Below are 20,484 nucleotides of genomic sequence, written 5' to 3'. Positions count from 1 at the left end.
TGGGTATGGGGTTTGTCTTTGGGATAATGAAAATGCTGTAAACGCAGATGGTTGCACAACCCTGTGTATATACTGAAAATCATATTTTATGTTATGTGAACTGTATCTCAATAAAGATTTTTTTTCTAAATGAGCCCCAGTTGTCATTTCCTCCACAGAATTAAATCAGCTTGGCTTGACTCATGGGGGAAAATATAGTGTGATAACACAAGCAGAATATTGGCTTTGAAACAGTCAAGATACAGAACAGATCCATCACCACAAGGGTCCCTCATGTTGCGCTTTTATAGCCACAGGTACCTCTGTTCCCCCACCCCCATCCCTGACCCCTGGCATCCACTAAACTGTTCTCCACTTCTATAATTTTTTTCATTTCAAGAATGTTATATAAATGGAATCATACAGTGTATAACCTTTAGGGATCGGCTTTTTTCACTCAGCATACTTCCCCCGGACATTCATGCACGTGGTTGTCTGTATCAACAGCTCATTGCTTTTTACTGCTGAGTAGTATTCCACAGTGTAGATGTAACATTGTTTGTCGAATGACATCTGTTATTTCCAGTTTTGGCTGTTACAAATGAAGCTGATGTGAACATTCATACATAGGTTTTTGTTTTTGTTTTTAACATCTTTATTGCAGTATAATTGCTTTACAATGATGTGTTAGTTTCTGCTGTAACAAAGTGAATCAGCTGTACGTGTACATATATCCCCATATCCCCTACCTCTTGCGTCTCCCTCCCACCCTCTCTATCCCACCCCTCTAGGTGGTCACAAGCACCGAGCTGATCTCCCTGTGCTATGCGGCTGCTTCCCACTAGCTATCTATTTTACGTTTGGTAGTGTATATATGTCCATGCCACTCTCTCACTTCGTCCCAGCTTACCCTTTCCCCTCCCCGTGTCCTCAAGTCCATTCTCTATGTCTGCGTCTCTATTCCTGTCCTGCCCCTAGGTTCTTCAGAACCTTTTTTTTTTTTTAGTTTCCATATATATGTGTTAGCATACGGTATTTGTTTTTCTCTTTCTGACTTACTTCACTCTGTATGACAGTCTCTAGGTCCATCCACCTCACTGCAAATAACTCAATTTCGTTTCTTTTTATGGCTGAGTAATATTCCATTGTATATATGTGCCACATCTTCTTTATCCATTCATATGTCGATGGACACTTAGGTTGCTTCCATGTCCTAGCTATTGTAAATAGAGCTGCAGTGAACATTGTGGTACGTGACTCTTTTTGAATTATGGTTTTCTCAGGGTGTATGCCCAGTAGTGGGATTGCTGGGTCATATGGTAGTTCTATTTTTAGTTTTTTAAGGAACCTCCATACTGTTCTCCATAGTGGCTGTATCAATTTACATTCCCACCAACAGTGCAAGAGTGTTCCCTTTTCTCCACACCCTCTCCAACATTTACTGTTTGTAGATTTTTTGATGATGTCCACTCTGACCGGTGTGAGGTAATACCTCATTGTAGTTTTGATTTGCATTTCTCTAATGATTAGTGATGTTGAGCATTCTTTCATGTGTTTGTTGGCAATCTGTATATCTTCTTTGGAGAAATGTCGATTTAGGTCTTCTGCCCATTTTGGGATTGGGTTGTTTGGGTATTTGTTTTTTTTGTTTTTTTTAAATTTACTTCTTTATCTTTGGCTGCATTGGGTCTTCATTGCTGCACGTGGGCTTTCTCTAGTTGCGGCGAGCGGGAGCTTCTCTTCGTTGCGGTGCGCCCGCTTCTCACTGCAGTGTCTTCTCTTGTTGCGGAGCACAGGCTCTAGGCACACGGGCTTCAGTAGTTGTGGCACGTGGGCTCAGACTTTGTGGCTCGCGGGCTCCAGAGCGCAGGCTCAGTAGTTGTTGCGTATGGGCCCAGCCGCCCCGCAGCATGTGGGATCTTCCCAGACCACGGCTTGAACCCATGTCCCCTGCACTGGCAGGCGGATTCCCAACCACTGCGCCACCAGGGAAGTCCTGTTTGTTTTTTTGATATTGAGCTGCATGAGCTGCTTGTATATTTTGGAGATTAATCGTTTGTCAGTTGCTTCATTTGCAAATATTTTCTCCCATTCTGAGGGTTGTCTTTTCGTCTTGTTTATGGTTTCCTTTGCTGTGCAAAAGCTTTTAAGTTTCATTAGGTCCCATCTGTTTATTTTTGGTTTTATTTCCATTTCTCTAGGAGGTGGGTCAAAAAAGATCTTGCTGTGATTTATGCCATAGAGTGTTCTGCCTATGTTTTCCTCTAAGAGTTTCATAGTGTCCGGCCTTACATTTAGGTCTTTAATCCATTTTGAGTTTATTTTTGTGTATGGTGTTAGGAAGTGTTCTAATTTCATTCTTTTACATGTAGCTGTCCAGTTTTCCCAGCACCACTTATTGAAGAGGCTGTCTTTTCTCCATTGTATATTCTTGCCTCCTTTATCAAAGATAAGGTGACCATATCTGCATGGGTTTATCTCTGGGCTTTCTATCCTGTTCCATTGATCTGTATTTCTGTTTTTGTGCCAGTACCATACTCTCTTGATTACTGTAGCTTTGTAGTATAGTCTGAAGACAGGGAGCCTGATTCCTCCACCTCCGTTTGTCTTTCTCAAGATTGCTTTGGCAATTCAGGGTCTTTTGTGTTTCCATACAAATTGTGAAATTTTTTGTTCAAGTTCTGTGAAAAATGCCAGTGGTAGTTTGATAGGGATTGCATTGAATCTGTAGATTGCTTTGGGTAGTATAGTCATTTTCACAATGTTGATTCTTCCAATCCAAGAACATGGTATATCTCTCCATCTATTTGTATCATCTTTAATTTCTTTCATCAGTGTCTTATAGTTTTCTGCATACAGGTCTTTTGTCTCCTTAGGTAGGTTTATTCCTAGGTATTTTATTCTTTTTGTTGCAATGGTAAATGGGAGTGTTTCCTTAATTTCTCTTTCAGATTTTTCATCATTAGTGTATAGGAATGCAAGAGATTTCTGTGCATTAATTTTGTATCCTGATACTTTACCAAATTCATCGATTAGCTCTAGTAGTTTTCTGGTAGCATCTTTAGGATTCTCTATGTATAGTATCATGTCATCTGCAGACAGTGACAGTTTTACTTCTTCTTTTCCGGTTTGGATTCCTTTTATTTCTTTTTCTTCTCTGATGGCTGTGGCTAAAACTTCCAAAACTATGTTGAATAATATTGGTGAGAGTGGGCAACCTTGTCTTGTTCTTGATCTAAGTGGAAATGGTTTCAGTTTTTCACCATTGAGGACGATGTTGGCTGTGGGTTTGTCATATATGGCCTTTATTATGTTGAGGTAAGTTCCCTCTATGCCTACTTTCTGGAGGGTTTTTATCATAAATGGGTGTTGAACTTTGTCGAAAGCTTTCTCTGCATCTACTGAGATGATCATATGGTTTTTCTCCTTCAATTCGTTAATATGGTGTATCACATTGATTGATTTGCATATATTGAAGAATCCTTGCACTCCTGGGATAAGTCCCACTTGATCATGGTGTATGATCCTTTTAATGTGCTGCTGGATTCCGTTTGCTAGTATTTTGTTGAGGATTTTTGCATCTATGTTCATCAGTGATATTGGTATGTAGTTTTCTTTTTTTGTGACATCTTTGTCTGGTTTTGGTATCAGGGTGATGGTGGCTTCGTAGAATGAGTTTGGGAGTGTTCCTCCGTCTGCTATATTTTGGAAGAGTTTGAGAAGGATAGGTGTTAGCTCTTCTCTAAATGTTTGGTAGAATTCGCCTGTGAAGCCATCTGGTCCTGGGCTTTTGTTTGTTGGAAGATTTTTTTTTTTTTTAACATCTTTATTGGAGTATAATTGCTTTACAATTGTGTGTTAGTTTCTGCTTTATAACAAAGTGAATCAGTTATACATATACATATGTTCCCATATCTCTTCTCTCTTGCGTCTCCCTCCCTCCCACCCTCACTATCCCACCCCTCTAGTTGGTCACAGACCACTGAGCTGACCTCCCTGTGCTATGCAGCTGCTTCCCACTAGCTATCTATTTTACGTTTGGTAGTGTATATATGTCCATGCCACTCTCTCACTTTGTCACAGCTTACCCTTCCCCCTCCCCATATCCTCAAGTGTTGGAAGATTTTTAATCACAGTTTCAATATCAGTGCTTGTGATTGGTCTGTTCATATTTTCTATTTCTATTTCTGGTTCCATCTCAGAAGGTTGTGCATTTCTAAGAATTTGTCCATTTCTTCCAGGTTGTCCATTTTATTGGCATAGAGTTGCTTGTAGTAATCTCTCATGATCCTTTGTATTTCTGCAGTGTCAGTTGTTACTTCCCCTTTTTCATTTCTAATTCTATTGATTTGAGTCTTCTCCCTTTTTTTCTTGATGAGTCTGGCTAATGGTTTATCAATTTTGTTTATCTTCTCAAAGAACCAGCTTTTAGTTTTATTGATCTTTGCTATCGTTTCCTTCATTTCTTTTTCATTTATTTCTGATCTGATCTTTATGATTTCTTTCCTTCTGCTAACTTTGGGGGCTTTTGTTCTTCTTTCTCTAATTGCTTTAGGTGTAGGGTTAGGTTGTTTATTTGAGATGTTTCTTGTTTCTTAAGGTAGGGTTGTATTGCTATAAACTTCCCTCTTAGAACTGCTTTTGCTGCATCCCATAGGTTTTGGGTCATCGTGTTTTCATTGTAATTTGTTTCTAGGTATTTTTTGATTTCCTCTTTGATTTCTTCAGTGATCTCTTGGTTATTAAGTAGTGTATTGTTTAGCCTCCATGTGTTTGTATTTTTCACAGATTTTTTGCTGTAATTGATATCTAGTCTCATAGCGTTGTGGTCAGAAAAGATACTTGATACGATTTCAATTTTCTTAAATTACCAAGGCTTGACTTGTGACCCAAGATATGATCTATCCTGGAGAATGTTCCATGAGCACTTGAGAAGAAAGTGTATTCTGTTATTTTTGGATGGAATGTCCTATAAATATCAATTAAGTCCATTTTGTTTAATGTATCGTTTAAAGCTTGTGTTTCCTTATTTATTTTCATTTTGGATGATCTGTCCATTGGTGAAAGTGGGGTGTTAAAGTCCCCTAATATGATTGTGTTACTGTCGATTTCCCCTTTTATGGCTGTTTGCATTTGCCTTATGTACTGAGGTGCTCCTATGTTGGGTGCATAAATATTTACAATTTTTATATCTTCTTCTTGGATTGATCCCTTGATCATTCTGTAGTGTCCTTCTTTGTCTCTTGTAATAGTCTTTATTTTAAAGTCTATTTTGTCTGATATGAGAGTTGCTACTACAGCTTTCTTTTGATTTCCATTTGCATGGAATATCTTTTTCCATCCCCTCACTTTCAGTCTGTATGTGTCCCTAGGTCTGAAGTGAGTCTCTTGTAGACAGCATATATATGGGTCTTGTTTTTGTAACCATTCAGCCAGAGTGTGTCTTTTGGTTGGAGCATTTAATCCATTTACATTTAAGGTAATTATCAATATGTATGTTTCTATTACCGTTTTCTTAATTGTTTTGGGTTTGTTATTGTAGGTCTTTTCCTTCTTTTGTGTTTCCTGCGTAGAGAAGTTCCTTTAGCATTTGTCATAAAGCTGGTTTGGTGGTGCTGAATTCTCTTAGCTTTTGCTTGTCTGTAAAACTTTTAATTTCTCTGTAGAATCTGAATGATATCCTTGCTGGGTAGAGTAATCTTGGCTGTAGGTTTTTCCCTTTCATCACTTTAAATATGTCCTGCCACGCCCTTCTGGCTTGCAGAGTTTCTGCTGAAAGATCAGCTGATAACCTTATGGGGATTCCCTTGTATGTTATTTGTTGTTTTTCCCTTGCTGCTTTTAATATTTTTTCTTTGTATTTAACTTTTGATAGTTTGATTAATATGTGCTTGGTGTGTTTCTCCTTGGCTTTATCCTATATGGGACTCTCTGTGCTCCCTGGACTTGATTGACTATTTCCTTTCCCATATTAGGGAAGTTTTCAACTATAATCTCTTCAAATATTTTCTCAGTCCCTTTTTTTTTCTCTTCTTCTTCTGGGACCCCTATAATTCGAATGTTGGTGCATTTAATGTTGTCCCAGAGGTCTCTGAGACTGTCCTCAATTCTTTTCATTCTTTTTTCTTTATTCTGCTCTGCTGTAGTTATTTCCACTATTTTATCTTCCAGGTCACTTATCCATTCTTCTGCCTCAGTTATTCTGCTATTGATCCCTTCTAGAGAATTTTTAATTTCATTTATTGTGTTGTTCATCATTGTTAATTTGCTCTTTAATTCTTCTAGGTCCTTGTTAAATGTTTCTTGTATTTTCTCCATTCTGTTTCCAAGATTTTGGATCATCTTTACTATCATTACTCTGAATTCCATTTCAGGTAGACTGCCTATTTCCTCTTCATTTGTTTGGTCTGGTGGGTTTTTACCTTGCTCCTTCATCGCTGTGTATTTCTCTGTCTTCTCATTTTGCTTAACTTAACTGTGTTTGGGATCTCCTTTTCGCAGGCTGCAGGTTCGTAGTTCCCATTGTTTTTGGTGTCTTCCCCCAGTGGTAAGGTTGGTTCACTGGGTTGTGTAGGCTTCCTGTTGGAGGGGTCTGGTGGATGAGGCTGGATCTTGTCTTTCTGATGGGCAGGACTGCATCTGGTGGTGTGTTTTGGGGTGTCTGTGAACTTATTATGATTTTAGGCAGCCTCTCTGCTAATGGGTGGGGTTGTGTTCCTGTCTTGCTAGTTGCTTGGCATGGGGTGTCCAGCACTGGAGCTTGCTGGTTGTTGAGTGGACCTGGGTCTTAGCGTTGAGACAGAGATCTCTGGGAGAGCTCTCACCGATTGATATTATGTGGGGCCAGGAGGTCTCTGGTGGACCAATGTCCTAAACTCAGCTCTCCCACCTCAGAGGCTCAGGCCTGACACCCAGCTGGAGCACCAAGACCATGTCAGCCACACGGCCAGGTACATGGGGAGTTTCTTGCCTTTTGGGAAGTCTGAGGTCTTCTGCCAGCATTCAGTAGGTGTTCTTTAGGAGTTGTTCCACATGTAGATGTGTTTTTGATGTATTTGTGGGGAGGAAGGTGATCTCCATGTCTTATTCCTCCACCATCTTGAAGGTCTCCCCCCCGCCATACATAGGTTTTTGTGTGAACATGTTTCGTTTTCCCTGGGATAAATGCCCGAGAGTGCCATTGATGTGTCATATGGCAGTTGGGAGGTTAGTTTCATAAGAAACTGCAAAATTGTTTCCCAGAGTGGTGGTATGATTTTGCATCCCCACAGCAATGCACAAGTGATTCTGTTTCTCTGCATCCTCACTGGCATTTGGTGTGGTCACTATTTTTATTTTGGCCATACTAATAGGGGTGTAGTGATAGCTTATTGTAGTTTTGATTTGCATTTCCCTAATGGCTAATGATGTTGGACATATTTTCATGTGCTTATTTTGCCATCTGTCTATCTTTTTCAGTGAAATGTCTCCATATCTTTTGCCCATGTTCTGATTGGATTGTTTTCTTTTTCTACTATTGAGTTTTTATTTTATTTATTTCTGGCTGCATTGGGTCTTTGTTGCTGCACGTGGGCTTTCTCTAGTTGCGGCGAGCAGGGGCTACTCTTCGCTGCGGTGTGCGGGCTTCTCATTGCGGTGGCTTCTCTTGTTGCGGAGCACGGGCTCCAGGCGCGCGGGCCTCAGCAGTTGAGGCATGCAGGCTCAGTAGTTGTGGCTCGCGGGCTCTAGAGCGCAAGCTCAGTAGTTGTGGCACACGGGCTTAGTTGCTCCACAGCATGTGGGATCTTCCCGGACAAGGGCTCGAACCCGTGTCCCCTGCATTGGCAGGCAGATTCTTAACCACTGCGCCACCAGGGAAGCCCTGTACATGTTCTCTTAAGTAAATACCTAAGTATTTAATTTTCTTTGTGGTGATCATAAATAATATTGTTTTTAATATCAGTTTCCACATGTTCATTGTTAGCATGAACACTGTTAGCACAAATGTGATTGATTTTTGTGTGTTGATCTTGTATCCTGTAACCTTGCTGCACTCATTAGTTCTAGTTTTGGTGTTTTGGGATTTGTTTGTTTATCTAGTAGGTTCCTTGGGACTTTCTATGAAGACAACCGTGTCATCTGCAAATAGGGATGGTTTTATTTCTTCCTTTGCAATTTGTATGCCTTTATTTTTTTCTTGCCTTATTGCAGTGGCTAGAACTTCTAGTACTATGTTGATTAAGAACAGTGTGAAAGCAGACATCCTTGCCTTGTTCCTGAACTTAAGAGAGAAAGCATTCAGTCTTTTGCTGTTAAGCATGACACAGCTGAGGGTTTTTACCACCATGTCTTACAAAATTAGTTCTGTCTTCTTTTCCTCCCCCTACATTTTTTAAGGCAAAGATTGAGACTTAGGGATTGGCAGGACTTCCCTGGTGACCCACTGGTTAAGACTCCATGCTCCAAATGTAGGGGGCATGGGCTTGACCCCTGGTTGGGGAAACTAAGATCCCTCATGCCACATGGCGTGACCAAAAAAAAAGACTTGGGTATTGGCCCAACTGAGATGACAGAGCAAAAAGAAAGCATAAAGGAAATTTAAGTACTTCCTCCTCCAGGCTAGGCTTGCAAGAGTGACAGAACCAAGTTCCTTTGGTGGGGGCGGGGCTTCACAGCCTTAATCAGCGCTGGGGAGCTAATCTCTTTATCAGGGCCCTTGCACTCTGCAGTGAGCTAAGGGCCCCCTGCACCTGGGGCAGTCATTGCCTGTAACACAGGAGAGCCTCACGGCATGGGGTGCCTGTCCCCTCTCTGGTTACCCTGCTCTTCCAGGAAGCTCTCGGCTGCCAGTCGCGCTGCCTGCCAACCTGAGTTGGCGATTGGAGAGTCTCAGATACCCAGATCCAGGGTGACAGGAGTGGCCAGGGCCAGATTTAGATTTGTATGTGCTTTTGGCAGTGGCTCCCCAAATGAAGAGAGGAAGCACATGAAAGAGTTCCATGGCTGGGTAAAAGTGATAGCGACACAGTGCATCTACAGTACGTATATTCCACGGAACAAAATTTTTATTAGGGGAAAGGGATGGGCAATTTAGTCTAAACTTTAAAAAGAAAAGCAAGCAAATCACTCCCTCATCCACTCCCCGCCACCCCGCCCCCGGCCTTTGGGATCATCTCCCCCCGGGGTCCTGCAGCCTCCATTCCCCTCTCCCTGGCACGTCGCCCCGCCCACCCCACCCCCACCTGGCAGCGCTCCCCTCGTGCCCCACCCCCGGGCTGGCCGAGACCACACCTGCGCAGGTTAAACCTGCAGGGACGCGCTGCCGTGGGTGGCGGGGGAAGGTGAGCGGATGTGAGCGGTGGGATGGGAGGACGAGGCAAGGATAAGAAAACGGGCCTCTGCTAATGGCCGGTCGGCGGCCCTGGCGGGAAGGAGGGATGCGGCCGGAGGGGGGCGCCCCGGCCGCCCTCGAGCGAGCCAGCCCCTGGCTCGTCGGGGTCCTCGTCCCACGGTTCCATCTCGCCGGTCCATACCAACGCGCGAGGCGCCGGGGGGAGGCCGGGAGCGGGCCGTTCCACTCGGGGAGGGGCGGCAGGTTAGGCCGCGGCCCGAGCCACCTGCGGCCTGGGGCGAGGGTGGGCCGGAGGCTGGGCCGGAGGCTGGGCCGCGCCGCCCGTTCTGTGCAGTGCAGGCGGGCCGGGCCGCGCCGCACCGCGCCGCACCGCCCCCCGCCCCGCCAGCCGCCCGGGAGGCCCCTCCTCCCAGCGACCCGGCGCGGAGCAAGGCCGGAGCGCTCCGCGGAGCCGCAAGGACCGCCTCCGTGCCTCCGCCCCCACCCCACCCCCACACGCTCCCCGCCCGCCTCCCTGCACCTCCCCCAGTCCCCCTCGTCCCGCCCCCGCGCCCCCAACCGCTCGCCCGCCTACACCCGCCCCCTGGCCGCTCGGCCCCGCCCCCCGCGTTCGCACCACCGCCCCCCGGCCCTCCGGCCCCCCGCAGCCTCCGCCGCGCCCCTGTGTCCCCGGCACCCCCGCCCTCCGCCCCCGCGCGCCACCCCCCCGCGCGGCCGGGGACGAGCGCGGCCGAGCGCATGCTGATTCTTCTCCTCCTCCTCCTCAGGCGGCGCTGGCGGCGGCCCCGGGACCCGCGGAAGCCGGCATGCTGGAGAAATTCGAGTTGGAGGAAGAAGGTGAGTGCCCCCCGCTGGAACGCGCTTCCGTGTCTGCGCCGGGGGCCCGGAGGGGCCGGGGCGCGGGGACAGCCGGGGTTCACGCCCCGGAGGCCGCGGGCACCCAGACGCCCACCGCCCGTCCGGCTTCGGGCGGCGCGCCCTGCGGGGGCTGGCGGTGGAAACGCGGAGCCGGCAGAGCGTGTCTGTAGTGGCCGCGGGTGCCTTTCGTTGGCGAAATCTCGCTGGGTTCTACGGGGAGCCCGCAACCCGGCCATCCACACGGATGGTCGGTCCTTTTGTCCTTACAAGTCGAACTCGAATGAGAGCAAGGTGACGTGCAGTAGCAATTGTTTGTAAGGCCACCGTACATGTAGGGGTGACCCCCAGATTATGCCTATGGTCCATACCTTTAAATAACACACACTGGTTCCCTTATCTGGACTTGTGAAAATACCACCAGCAGGGTGTGTCTTCTTGTCTTGATAGGGAAAGTTCAATAGGAAAAGCGGTGGCGGCTTAGCGAATTGGTTTTGAGTTCAGGTGATTCTGTCATTCCATCGTTCCTGTCTTCTCTTCGCTCACTCGGTTTTTTTCCTTTTCCTGCCCCGTTTTCTTCTTCTTACCTGGATCTTATTTTGAAGCTGTTAAAATGTGGGGAGATGAGTTTGTTCTTTGGCAAAATGAATATTTAACGTGGATTATGATGAGCTTTTTACCTGGATCTTATCTTGAAACTGTTAAAATTTGAAGGGAATGAGCTTGTTCTTTGGCAGAACTAGTATTTAAAATGAGATATGATGAGTTCAAAGTCTAAAAAGAACTCTGTATAAGATGCTTGACAATTTGAGGAATTTAAAAGACCTCCACACTATCTTGTGTTTTTCCATTATTCCTTTAGTGACTTCTCTTTTTTTCCAAGAGTATTGATGGAATGAAGCTCCTGGAACAAAGCATGTGCCATGTGGATGCTGTGCCTTCTGACAACTTTACTTTAATACTTCCGTTTATTTACAGTCAGGCAATTACTTAAATAAGCATGCACAACCAATATGAGAACGTTAAGCCGACAGTATCAGGCCAGTGCCTACGTTTATTTTATGTTTTAGAGTGTCCGCATTTCACAGACATGTTAGCCAGAAGATAACGTGTTCATAGTAATTATCATTAAAAGTCTGCCGCCATATTTATTATTAACGAGCAGTTACATGATACATTTCAGAATTTTACTAGGGCTTCATTTGCATTCTGTCCTACTGTCCTACTGAAAAATAATCCAGTGTGTTCATTCGAATCCACCTCATTATTCCGTGATTTTATTATATTGCAGGTCGAATTTGGGGCACTGTCCACAGGGCAGTATGGTGTGCCCCCCTTTCGTTAAGACTTTGAATATCTAAATCATAGAGTTTTCTTTGTCCCTGATTTCACTAACAATGAGAGTCCATTGCATTTAATCATTTTGCAGATTCACATGGGGGCAAAGGAAGGTAGAGAGCAGATGCTACTGGAGAGGTGCCACAGTTATTGTTTAGAGCATAGGCCCAGCTTCAGACCGTATCTTGACTTCTTATTAAGCTGTGTGACCTTGGACAAGTTACTTAACTTCCCTGTGCCTTAGTTTTCCCATTCATAAGGTGGAGCTAATATCGGGGTGTTTTGAGGATTAAATGAGATAATCCATGTAATGGTATTTAGTACAATGTAAATCCACAGTAAGCACTTAGTAAATGTTAGTTACTGTTTAAGTGCCATTTACCATTGTACTGAACTCATGGACTTTTTAAGCTTTTTATTAATGAATCGTCCATAGAGATTTTTCTCAGTACAGGTTTGATGGAGTTTTTTTCCTTACTTGAGATTTATTAATTTAATTATGTTGCACTTCTCAAAGCAGATATTTGAGAAATATCTCGATGCCTTATTTTTTTTGCATTGTTTCTGCCAAGGGAATGAATATAAAATACTAAACCTAAGCATCTAAGAAAAGGACTTTCCCATTTTCACCCATCTGTTTTTATCTATATTGCTGTCATTACTTTAAAGCATACTGAATCACACAAATTACCCTGTCAAATTTTTCTAGATTCTTAAGGAGGCAAAATGTTAAAAAGCAGTTGCTTGGAAGCTGTTAGCCAAGCTGGAAGGGGTAGTGTTGGCGTGGTTGTCTAAAGTGCTGCTTTGTCTCTTTTGAACTTTAGATTGCTTATTCATCCAAAATACGGAAAAACTGAATATCAAGCAGAATCTTACATTTATTCGGGGGAACAATAAGTCCTAACAGTAGGACATTACACCTTTAAATAGTATCCTGTGATGTGTTAGCAGCCTACATAATATTGATACATAGCTGTTGAATAGATCCTCATTTAATCTTCCAGCTTCCTTCTTATTCACTTGGTGTCATCATTTGTGCATTGCGATCTGGACGCTTTCCTTAGATGGGGATGCATTTGGTATACATGGAAACACGTGATTGCAGATATTTTTGTTACCAAGTCTTTTTCTATTTCCTAATAGATTCTAACAGATACTCTGTTCGTTGGAAAGGCATTAGTGAAGTTGGCATAATCTCTTAAAACGTTATTTGCTTCTGGGAAGAACGAAGAAATTGTGCCTCTGTCTTCCATGTGTTGTCTAGGTCCTCTTTTGCCTGGGTTCTGACACCAACTGCCCACCCACTTTTTCCTACCATCGCACCCTGACAGAGGGACCTTTCCAGAGCGTGAATTGACAGCACCACTCCTTTACGGGAAAATCTTTACCACTTCCCTGGGTCTATATATAGAATACATGCAGACGTCTCTTCATCTGCAGCCTCACCGCCTCATCCCGGCTGTACACACCAATGATCAGAGAGCTTTCTGTGCATAAGCACCACCAGAGAGCTTTCTAAAAGGCAGATTCTAATTCTGTGGGTCTGGGGTGGGACCTGGGAGTCTGCATTTCTGCTAAGCTCCCAAGTGCTGCTGCCGCTGCTTCACAGACCCTGCTCTGAATAATAAGGCTCTAGAACAGGCACGGGCAAACTTTTTCTGTAAAGGGCCAGATGGTCTCGGTCTCTGTCCCTGTCAAGACTACTCAGCCTGCCCGTGCAGCAGCAAAGCAGCAACGCGGTCCAAGTGGCAGGGCTGCGTTCCAGTCAAACTTGATTTACAGAAAGAGGCCAGATTTGGCCCACAAGCAGAGTTAGCCAGACCCCTGTTCTGTGACCCTTCATGGTCCCGGTGCCTGAGGGTTTACATCCTTTGGAGGGTAAGACCTTCTCTTGCTTCCTTTCTCCACCTGCCAACCTTAACTACATCACGGCTCAGCCCAAGTCAGACCCTCTCCGAGGCCCCTCCCTAAAGCCCTTCTGTACTTCTCCGTAATCCATCTTTCTCTTCCCAGCAGGTGATACGGTGGCACGTTGTAGGTGCTCAGCGGTGTTTTGGTATCTCGGTGACTACATTCAGTGTTTATGTTTCCTTTATGGGAACGATGGGAGGATGAAATGATTCGGTATCTGCAAAGTGATGCGAGCAGTGCCTAGCCCATAGCAGTCACTTTATGTGTTGGCGTTTCAAGTGTTTAATTATATCAGTCACACCTGTTTGTTTTTATCAAGATTAACCGTCTTGAACTTATTTAACCACAGGGCCCAGCACCTTGGTAAGCACCTAAACGCAGCCAGTGAGTGCTTTCTCAAGTAGATGAGTATTCAGAAATTTATTCATGATGAATAAATCTGTAGTTCTGGCACTACGTCAACAACTTTACAGCCCCTGGGAACTACCTGTGTTATCGCTTCCTTCTTAGCATTCCAGCTGTCGCAGACTCTCCAGACTCGCCAGTTTCCTCGGGCTTTCAGCAAGTCTCGGTGGTTGGTCCATCCCACTTCTTCCCAGTCACCTGTCCCCTCTCCCCTCACCACCTGCCTGCTTCCTTCAGTCCAGGCGGTCTTTTCTGTCCGAGCTGTTCCTTCCTCACCTGCAAGGCATTTCCCGAAGGATAAGCTTTTCAGAACTTGCCTCCAAACTCATTTTCCTAGCAAGACTGGTCAAGCTAGTCTGCACGATCAAAAATGGGGAAGAAGTGGGGGGAAGAAGTACCAGCGAGGAGAAAGCATTATTTTTCAGTCAAGGATCTTGGAATTGTAGGCCCAGGTCTGTAATGAAGTAGCTGTATTCTTGAATAATCCTTGTCTCTTGGGGCGTTGCTTGCTTGTTTTGTTGTCGTTGTCATTGTGGGTTTTCTCGGTAGAACAGAGCCCGGCATTGGTGAACTTGTACTTTTCCTTCCAGCTTGAAAATACGACCTAAAGCAACCAGCACCCGCTCTACAATAAAGCAGAAATGTGCATTCACTCTAACTTGTTCATTCTCAACTGGAGGATATTGCCCTGAAGTGAGCAAAGATTGGTTCTTGTTGGGGGACAAAAAATCTTAGCTATTACGGTGGTTTCTGGCTCTCCAACGGGCCCCTGAATGGATATACAGTGTATCTGTGGTATTAAAGTTTCATAGGGGTAGGACAGTTGAGGGGGGAATGTATAGAAATGCTGGGGGGGGGGTGTGGATAATGAAAAAAAGTTTGAGAAACACTGCTCTAACTTAAGGGAGAATGTCTTCCTGTGAATTTGTGGAAGCTTTTAAAGTATCCCCTTATCACTTAGCTTTGATAAGTGAGGCTCAGCTGGGTCCACTTGGCTTATTGACTGTAGTGTGAGGGGTACTGACCTCTGGTGGTGACAGGTTTGTGATCGCGGTTTGGTTGCTGGCCGATCATCTCGTAGTATTAGAAGGCTCTGATAATCTATCATCCAGACTCTTTCCTTCCCTACTGAGCTTGCATACTTATCTTAGAGAAGAGGTTTATTGTTTCTTGATTATAAAAATAGTTACAGCTTTATGAAATATTTACAGTTAAACATTTTCTGCTCTGGCTGACCCCATATTTGAAAGCTTGCCATATTTAACAGACTTTAGGTACACATTTTAAAGTCAGGCTTTACATTTGATGGTATCTTAGATTTGATAAGATAGAGTAGTTGTTTTATAGGCTGCGGAGGTTTTGTTATCTGAAATGTTAAGACCCCTGACTATTTTAAACAAGACGGGAGTGCACAGCAGGGTTTGAGGATCCAAAAGTGGGACCTGCCACCGGGCTTCACCAGGCTTCACTTCTCCTGGGAAGTCATCGGGAGCCAAGGCCGCGCTGAGTCATCTCCACGATGAAGGGACCTCCACGACCTTCCCGCTCGGGACTGGCTCTGCCTGCTCCTCGGTGAGCGCTCAGCAGCCCCAGCAGGCAGCTGGCAGGAGTCCAGGCCAGCGAGTCAGACTGTCTGCTCCATGGCCGGGGTGTTTCCACCCTACAGCTCTGCGTGGGGTGGGCAGAACCCTTGCAGAGTTGTTATACCAGGACCCCTGTGACTTTACATTTTACCTGTGAATTTTAAAGTGGGAAAATTTTGGTACCACAAAGCATTTGGAATTTGTTTGAAGAAACTGGAAGAATTTGTGTCCTTTTTCTATGATTATAGTAACCGGCGTATGTTACGTATATTGAGGCACTGTTATAAATCCTTTACATTTATCTCATCTCATCCTCAAAACAACTCTTAAGGGGTAAATATTTTTATCATCCCTGTTTATAGAGGAGGAGATTAAGACGGTGGGAGGTTAAATAAGTGACCACGGGGGGCATATCTGGGAAGGTGGGGTCACCAGGTTTCAAACACAGGCTTTAGACTTGCAGCCCAGGCTCTGAGCCGGTCTTCGTAACTGACATGAAATAATCCCTTATCTGGAAACCCTCTTTCCATTTCCTCACTTCCCATTCCTTCTTCAGCCCATTTCCACCACTCCACCCAAATTCCCTGAGTTGGTCACTCGCGGCTCCATTTTGCAAACTCCAGTGGACACTTAATCCTCTCCTCATTTTGAGCTGTTAGTAGCCGTCACCAGGGGTGACCTCTGCTCCCTTCTCCCACGGGACACTCCCGGTGTGCTCCCCATACCTTTCCGCCCGTTGTTTCCTTGGTGGTTCTTACCCTTTTTCCTTTTCCGTTCTGTTTTGTTTTGTAGTAGCAGGTGGAGTGTGGGCTAATTCACAAGCCATACATTTGAACATTAGCTATGGGACTTGCTCCTGGCTCTTCACGAAGCCACTTGTCTTCTCCTCCTGTGCTCTCCCCTAGACAGTCTACCTCACTTCCATGGCTTCAGTTACCACCTGCCTGTTGCCCAGTGTTTAATTACCACGATGCTTTAATAACTGATGATGCCCAAATAGATATCTCCAGCCAGATCTCTCTTCTGAGTATTCGGTTGCCTATTGGATGTCTCTGCCTGAGTCATCGCACCGTCTCTCTGGTCTGTCCTCCTGCTCTCCCTCTCGCCTCTTTCTTTTTCCCCCCAACCTGATTCAATAAGTGCTACCACGTTCACCTGGTTTTCTGTTTTGTTTTTTAACAAGAATGACGTTGAGCCATGGCTCTCTCACTCTCCCACACCCAAGCGGTCCGTCCTCTCACTTTCACCTCCTGAATACCTACCTGTCTCCGCCATCATCACCTTTCTATTGACTATTAAACAGCCTAGTCTCTCCAGCATCTACTCTGGCCCCCTCCAATCAACTTGATGTGCTGCAATTAGAGATATTTTTAAAAACATGGATCTGATCGTGTCACTTCCGTGCTTAAAAGCCTTCTCTGACTTTCCTTTGCCTTTAGGCTGGAGCCCAGACTTACCTCCCTCTTCCCTCTGCCCGCCTCACCGCGCACCTCCCTCCTCCTGGCCTTGTTCCTCCGTGCCTGCTGGACTTTGCATAGGCTGTTCCCTCTCCCTGGATTGTTCTTCCCTGTCCTCTTGGCCCCCTGCTAGTTTTCTTCAGGTCTCAGCCTACATGTCACTTCCTCGGGAAAAGTGACTTTCTGGAAGCCCCAGACAGGCCTTCACATATTATCTCATGATCCCTCATGGCTGATGGGGCTGTTAAGGGGAAAGGCATTTATTCATGTTTCTCTGCCATTGTGGAAGCTCTGTGAGGATGGGGACTGAAAACTTAACTATTTGCCAGGTCTCAAAGATATGATGATGACTAAGACCTAGTTTCAGTAAATATTTGTCACATACGTGAACACATGTATTTTTTGGAGCTTTACCTTTTACTCTGGCACATGGGCTCAGTGTACTTAAGTGGTTAATGTTATTTCTTATAAAGAAATAAGGCATTTCTACTTAAGGCAATGAGAGGAAATCCACTTGCCAAGTGTATGTGTGCTAATCAAAGAGCAGTGACAAGGTAGCTTTAAGATGACCCGCATGTACCTCCCAGATGCACCGAGGCTTCTCCTAAGTGTGAGGTCAAAATAGACTGTCCAGTGGCTGAACAACTCAGAGGCAGTAACAGCGGATAGAAACGTGATGACTTGCTTGCATAATCTGGTGCCTGAGGAAAAAGTCTTTTAGGTCTTTCTTTTGTGGCTGTGATCGCACTTGCACTGATATTAGGGGAAAAGAAGTCTAGCTTAACTCGGATACTAAAAGGAGAGTCATTTTGGAGAGGAAACTAATTTGGGAACCTTCTGGTCAAATTTTAGTCACTTTTAAATCTTTTAATTTGTTGCTTCTGTCCCACTTTGAGCTATTTTCCTATGTATCTGAATTTATGTCACATCATTGAGGTTTCTGAACTTTGTTATTACCTGATTTATTTTATCTTAGGTCGTACTTCGATCATTTGTTTCTAACAGTAAGTTGCTACCAATAAATTGTTATTTTATAGACCACATACTATGGAATGTGTAGTTGTTTCATTAAGACCTCCTCAAGAATATCCACGTCCACATTCTCACGTGTTTATTTTTACCTTTGTTTGGCTCTTTTCACAATGACTCCTCTAGCTTTGATGCTTACACATGTGGCATGTCCCCCTCTTAAGTTGCATATATAATTAGTGTCATGTAATTAAGAGCATGAGTCAGACCCAGATTGGAGTCCCATTTCTTCTGCTTAATAGCTGTGAGACCTTAGGCAAGTTATTTCAAGCTTCAGTTTCTTCAAATGTAAGTAGGAAACAATAATAGCCCCTAGCTAATAGGATTATACATGCATTAAGTAACCTGAATGTAACAGTCACTTGAGTACCTGCTGTGTAGTGCAGTCTCTACAAGTATAACTATAATGATGACCCTAGAAAGGACCAAAAAGGCAACTGAGCACAAATTTAAAATCAAGCCACCATTAGTGCATCATCCGGCGACAGCCATTTGGCTAGTGATGGCTTCGGTGTCTGCACCGTCAGACTTTTCCCCATGTGAATATCGTACATACCACCCAGTGGACAGCATTTGTGATTGAATGTTTGAGTTTATTTATCCCCAATTCCTCAGAATCACTCTGCAAGAAAGGTGGTGTTATCCCCATTTTACGAATGAAGAGATTCAGGCCAAGGGGATGAAGGAATTTGCTCAACGTCACACAGAAGGTGATGACAATTCTCATACAGGTTTGGTCTAGATCTGCCCTGTTCTTTCTTCTACACTCGCTCCCCCTGGAGCCTGGAAGTCCTAGAGTCCCCGTTGGAGAAGACTGGCCTGCTCCCTGACGTACCTGAGGAAAGGACCCAGGCCCGTGAGTTTCTCAGGGAATCGTATATTGTTAGTGCCTTACTCTGCAAATCATTTTTCGTATTTTGATTTGAACAGCACTTACCCATGTTGTAAGAACGATAATGTGCTGTATTAGAGGCAGCCAGGGGCCCAGAGCAGAAAGATCCGTTGTATTGCTAAACCCCAAAGATGTGCGTGCATTTACGGACATCTGTTTAAGCGCTGGTAACTGAAATGAGTCAGGATGCGTCCGAACTGCACTGTGTCCAGATGACAAAACTGCAGCACGCTGGTGGGGACGTGGTGACAAGCCAGTCGTCAGTGCACCTGCCTGATGCACTGAGCTGGGCTGCCGCATTGTGAGTCAAGATGGTTTGCTGAATGTGTGAATGTGTTCATTCCTCTCTCCTCCCCCCTAGAATGCTCCTGAAATGACAGCGATCAGAAAGTAGTCTTGCTCAACAAAAGCAAAAGCTTAATTCTTGGAAAAGACCAATTAAGTGGATAAACCTGTGTCAAGTCTGTTCAAGGAAAAAAATGGGTGAAAACGCAAAGTATTAGAAATAAGAGGGGCTTCTTAATTATAAATGCAGAGATTTAGAAAATAACATTAAAAGAAATCTGAATATGTCCAACTATATCAATATATTTTAAAACCTTTTCAATCACTTTTGAGTAAATTTTACAAGTTCGTATTTTCTTGGTTAACTTTCACCAATCACCACACCACAGAAGAAATTAAAAAGTAATTAATCACCACAGAAGAAATTAAAAAGTAATTAATCACCACAGAAGAAATTAAAAAGTAATTAATTGAATTGTACACTTTAAATGGGTGAACAGTATGGATGTGAATTACCTCAATAAAGGCTTTGGGGTCTTTTCAAGTAATGGAAGGTCCTCGCCCTTCCTCTGCCCCTGCAGAAGAGGCCTGGTATTCAGCCTGTTGATGGGTTAATTCTGTAGAACCTTCAAGGAACAGTTAAGGCCTAGGTCATCTGAGCTATTTTAGGGCTTAGGGAAGGAGGGCGGCTTCCCAGCTCCTTCTGTGACGCTCGCTCGATCCTGACATCAGAACCAGAGGACAGCACACAAAGAAGAAAACAGATGATGAACCTGGCATTTAAAATATGGGCAGGACTCGTACAAAAACGTCAGCAGGCTGAGCCATGCGGTCTCCTGTGACCAAACAAGGTTTTGTCCTAGAAATGCAGGGCTGCAGTTTGTCAAGAAACCCGCCGAGGAGTTAATGTCAGCAGATTAAAGGAGAGAAACCTCTGGTCCTCTGAGTAGACGCTGAAATAGCAACTGATAAAATTCAACATAGGTTCCTTTTACAAAATCCTTATTAAGCTAGAGGGAGAAGGAAACTCCTTTAAATTGCTGAAAGCGTGTTTGACAGAAGTGGGGACTGACATATGTGCACTGCTGTGTATGAAGTAGATGGCTGGTGAGGGCCTACTGAATAGCACGGGGGGAAAAAGAAGGTACAGCCTGTTTACAGGACACGTATTAAGTTAACCTTAGAAATGCATTCCAATAAGCATTAGGTGCAGACAGATACTGTTTGATTCCACTTATACGAGGTACCTAGAATAGTCAAATCATAGAGTCAGAAAGCGCACTGGTAGATGCCAGGGGCTGGGGAGGTGGGCAGGTGGGGAGGGGGAGTGGGGAGTTAGTGTTTAATGGGGACAGAGTTTCAGTTTAGGGAGGTGAAAAATTCGGGAGCTGGATGATGGTGAGAGTTGCACAACGGTGT

General features: G+C 44.6%; 1 protein-coding gene across 3 annotated transcripts in view; it reads left to right on the top strand.

Annotated features, from left to right (window-relative positions):
• Window positions 1–20,484, top strand: part of PRKAG2 (protein kinase AMP-activated non-catalytic subunit gamma 2) — a 284,850-nt gene that overhangs the window by 211,036 nt on the left and 53,330 nt on the right. For 2 of the 3 annotated variants that reach the window (XM_061198961.1, XM_061198960.1), the window contains exon 5: window positions 10,078–10,147. In XM_061198961.1, the coding sequence (XP_061054944.1) occupies window positions 10,078–10,147 (70 nt within the window). Of the gene's footprint in view, window positions 1–9,270; window positions 9,300–10,077; window positions 10,148–20,484 lie in introns of those variants that run through there. The other variant, XM_061198962.1, reaches the window with a different exon arrangement.

Source organism: Eubalaena glacialis, chromosome 8 (genome assembly GCF_028564815.1).
Source record: "Eubalaena glacialis isolate mEubGla1 chromosome 8, mEubGla1.1.hap2.+ XY, whole genome shotgun sequence".
Taxonomy (NCBI): Eukaryota; Metazoa; Chordata; class Mammalia; order Artiodactyla; family Balaenidae; genus Eubalaena; species Eubalaena glacialis.
The sequence above is the reverse complement of the archived record's forward strand: the minus strand, read 5'-3'. Positions and strand labels throughout refer to the sequence as shown.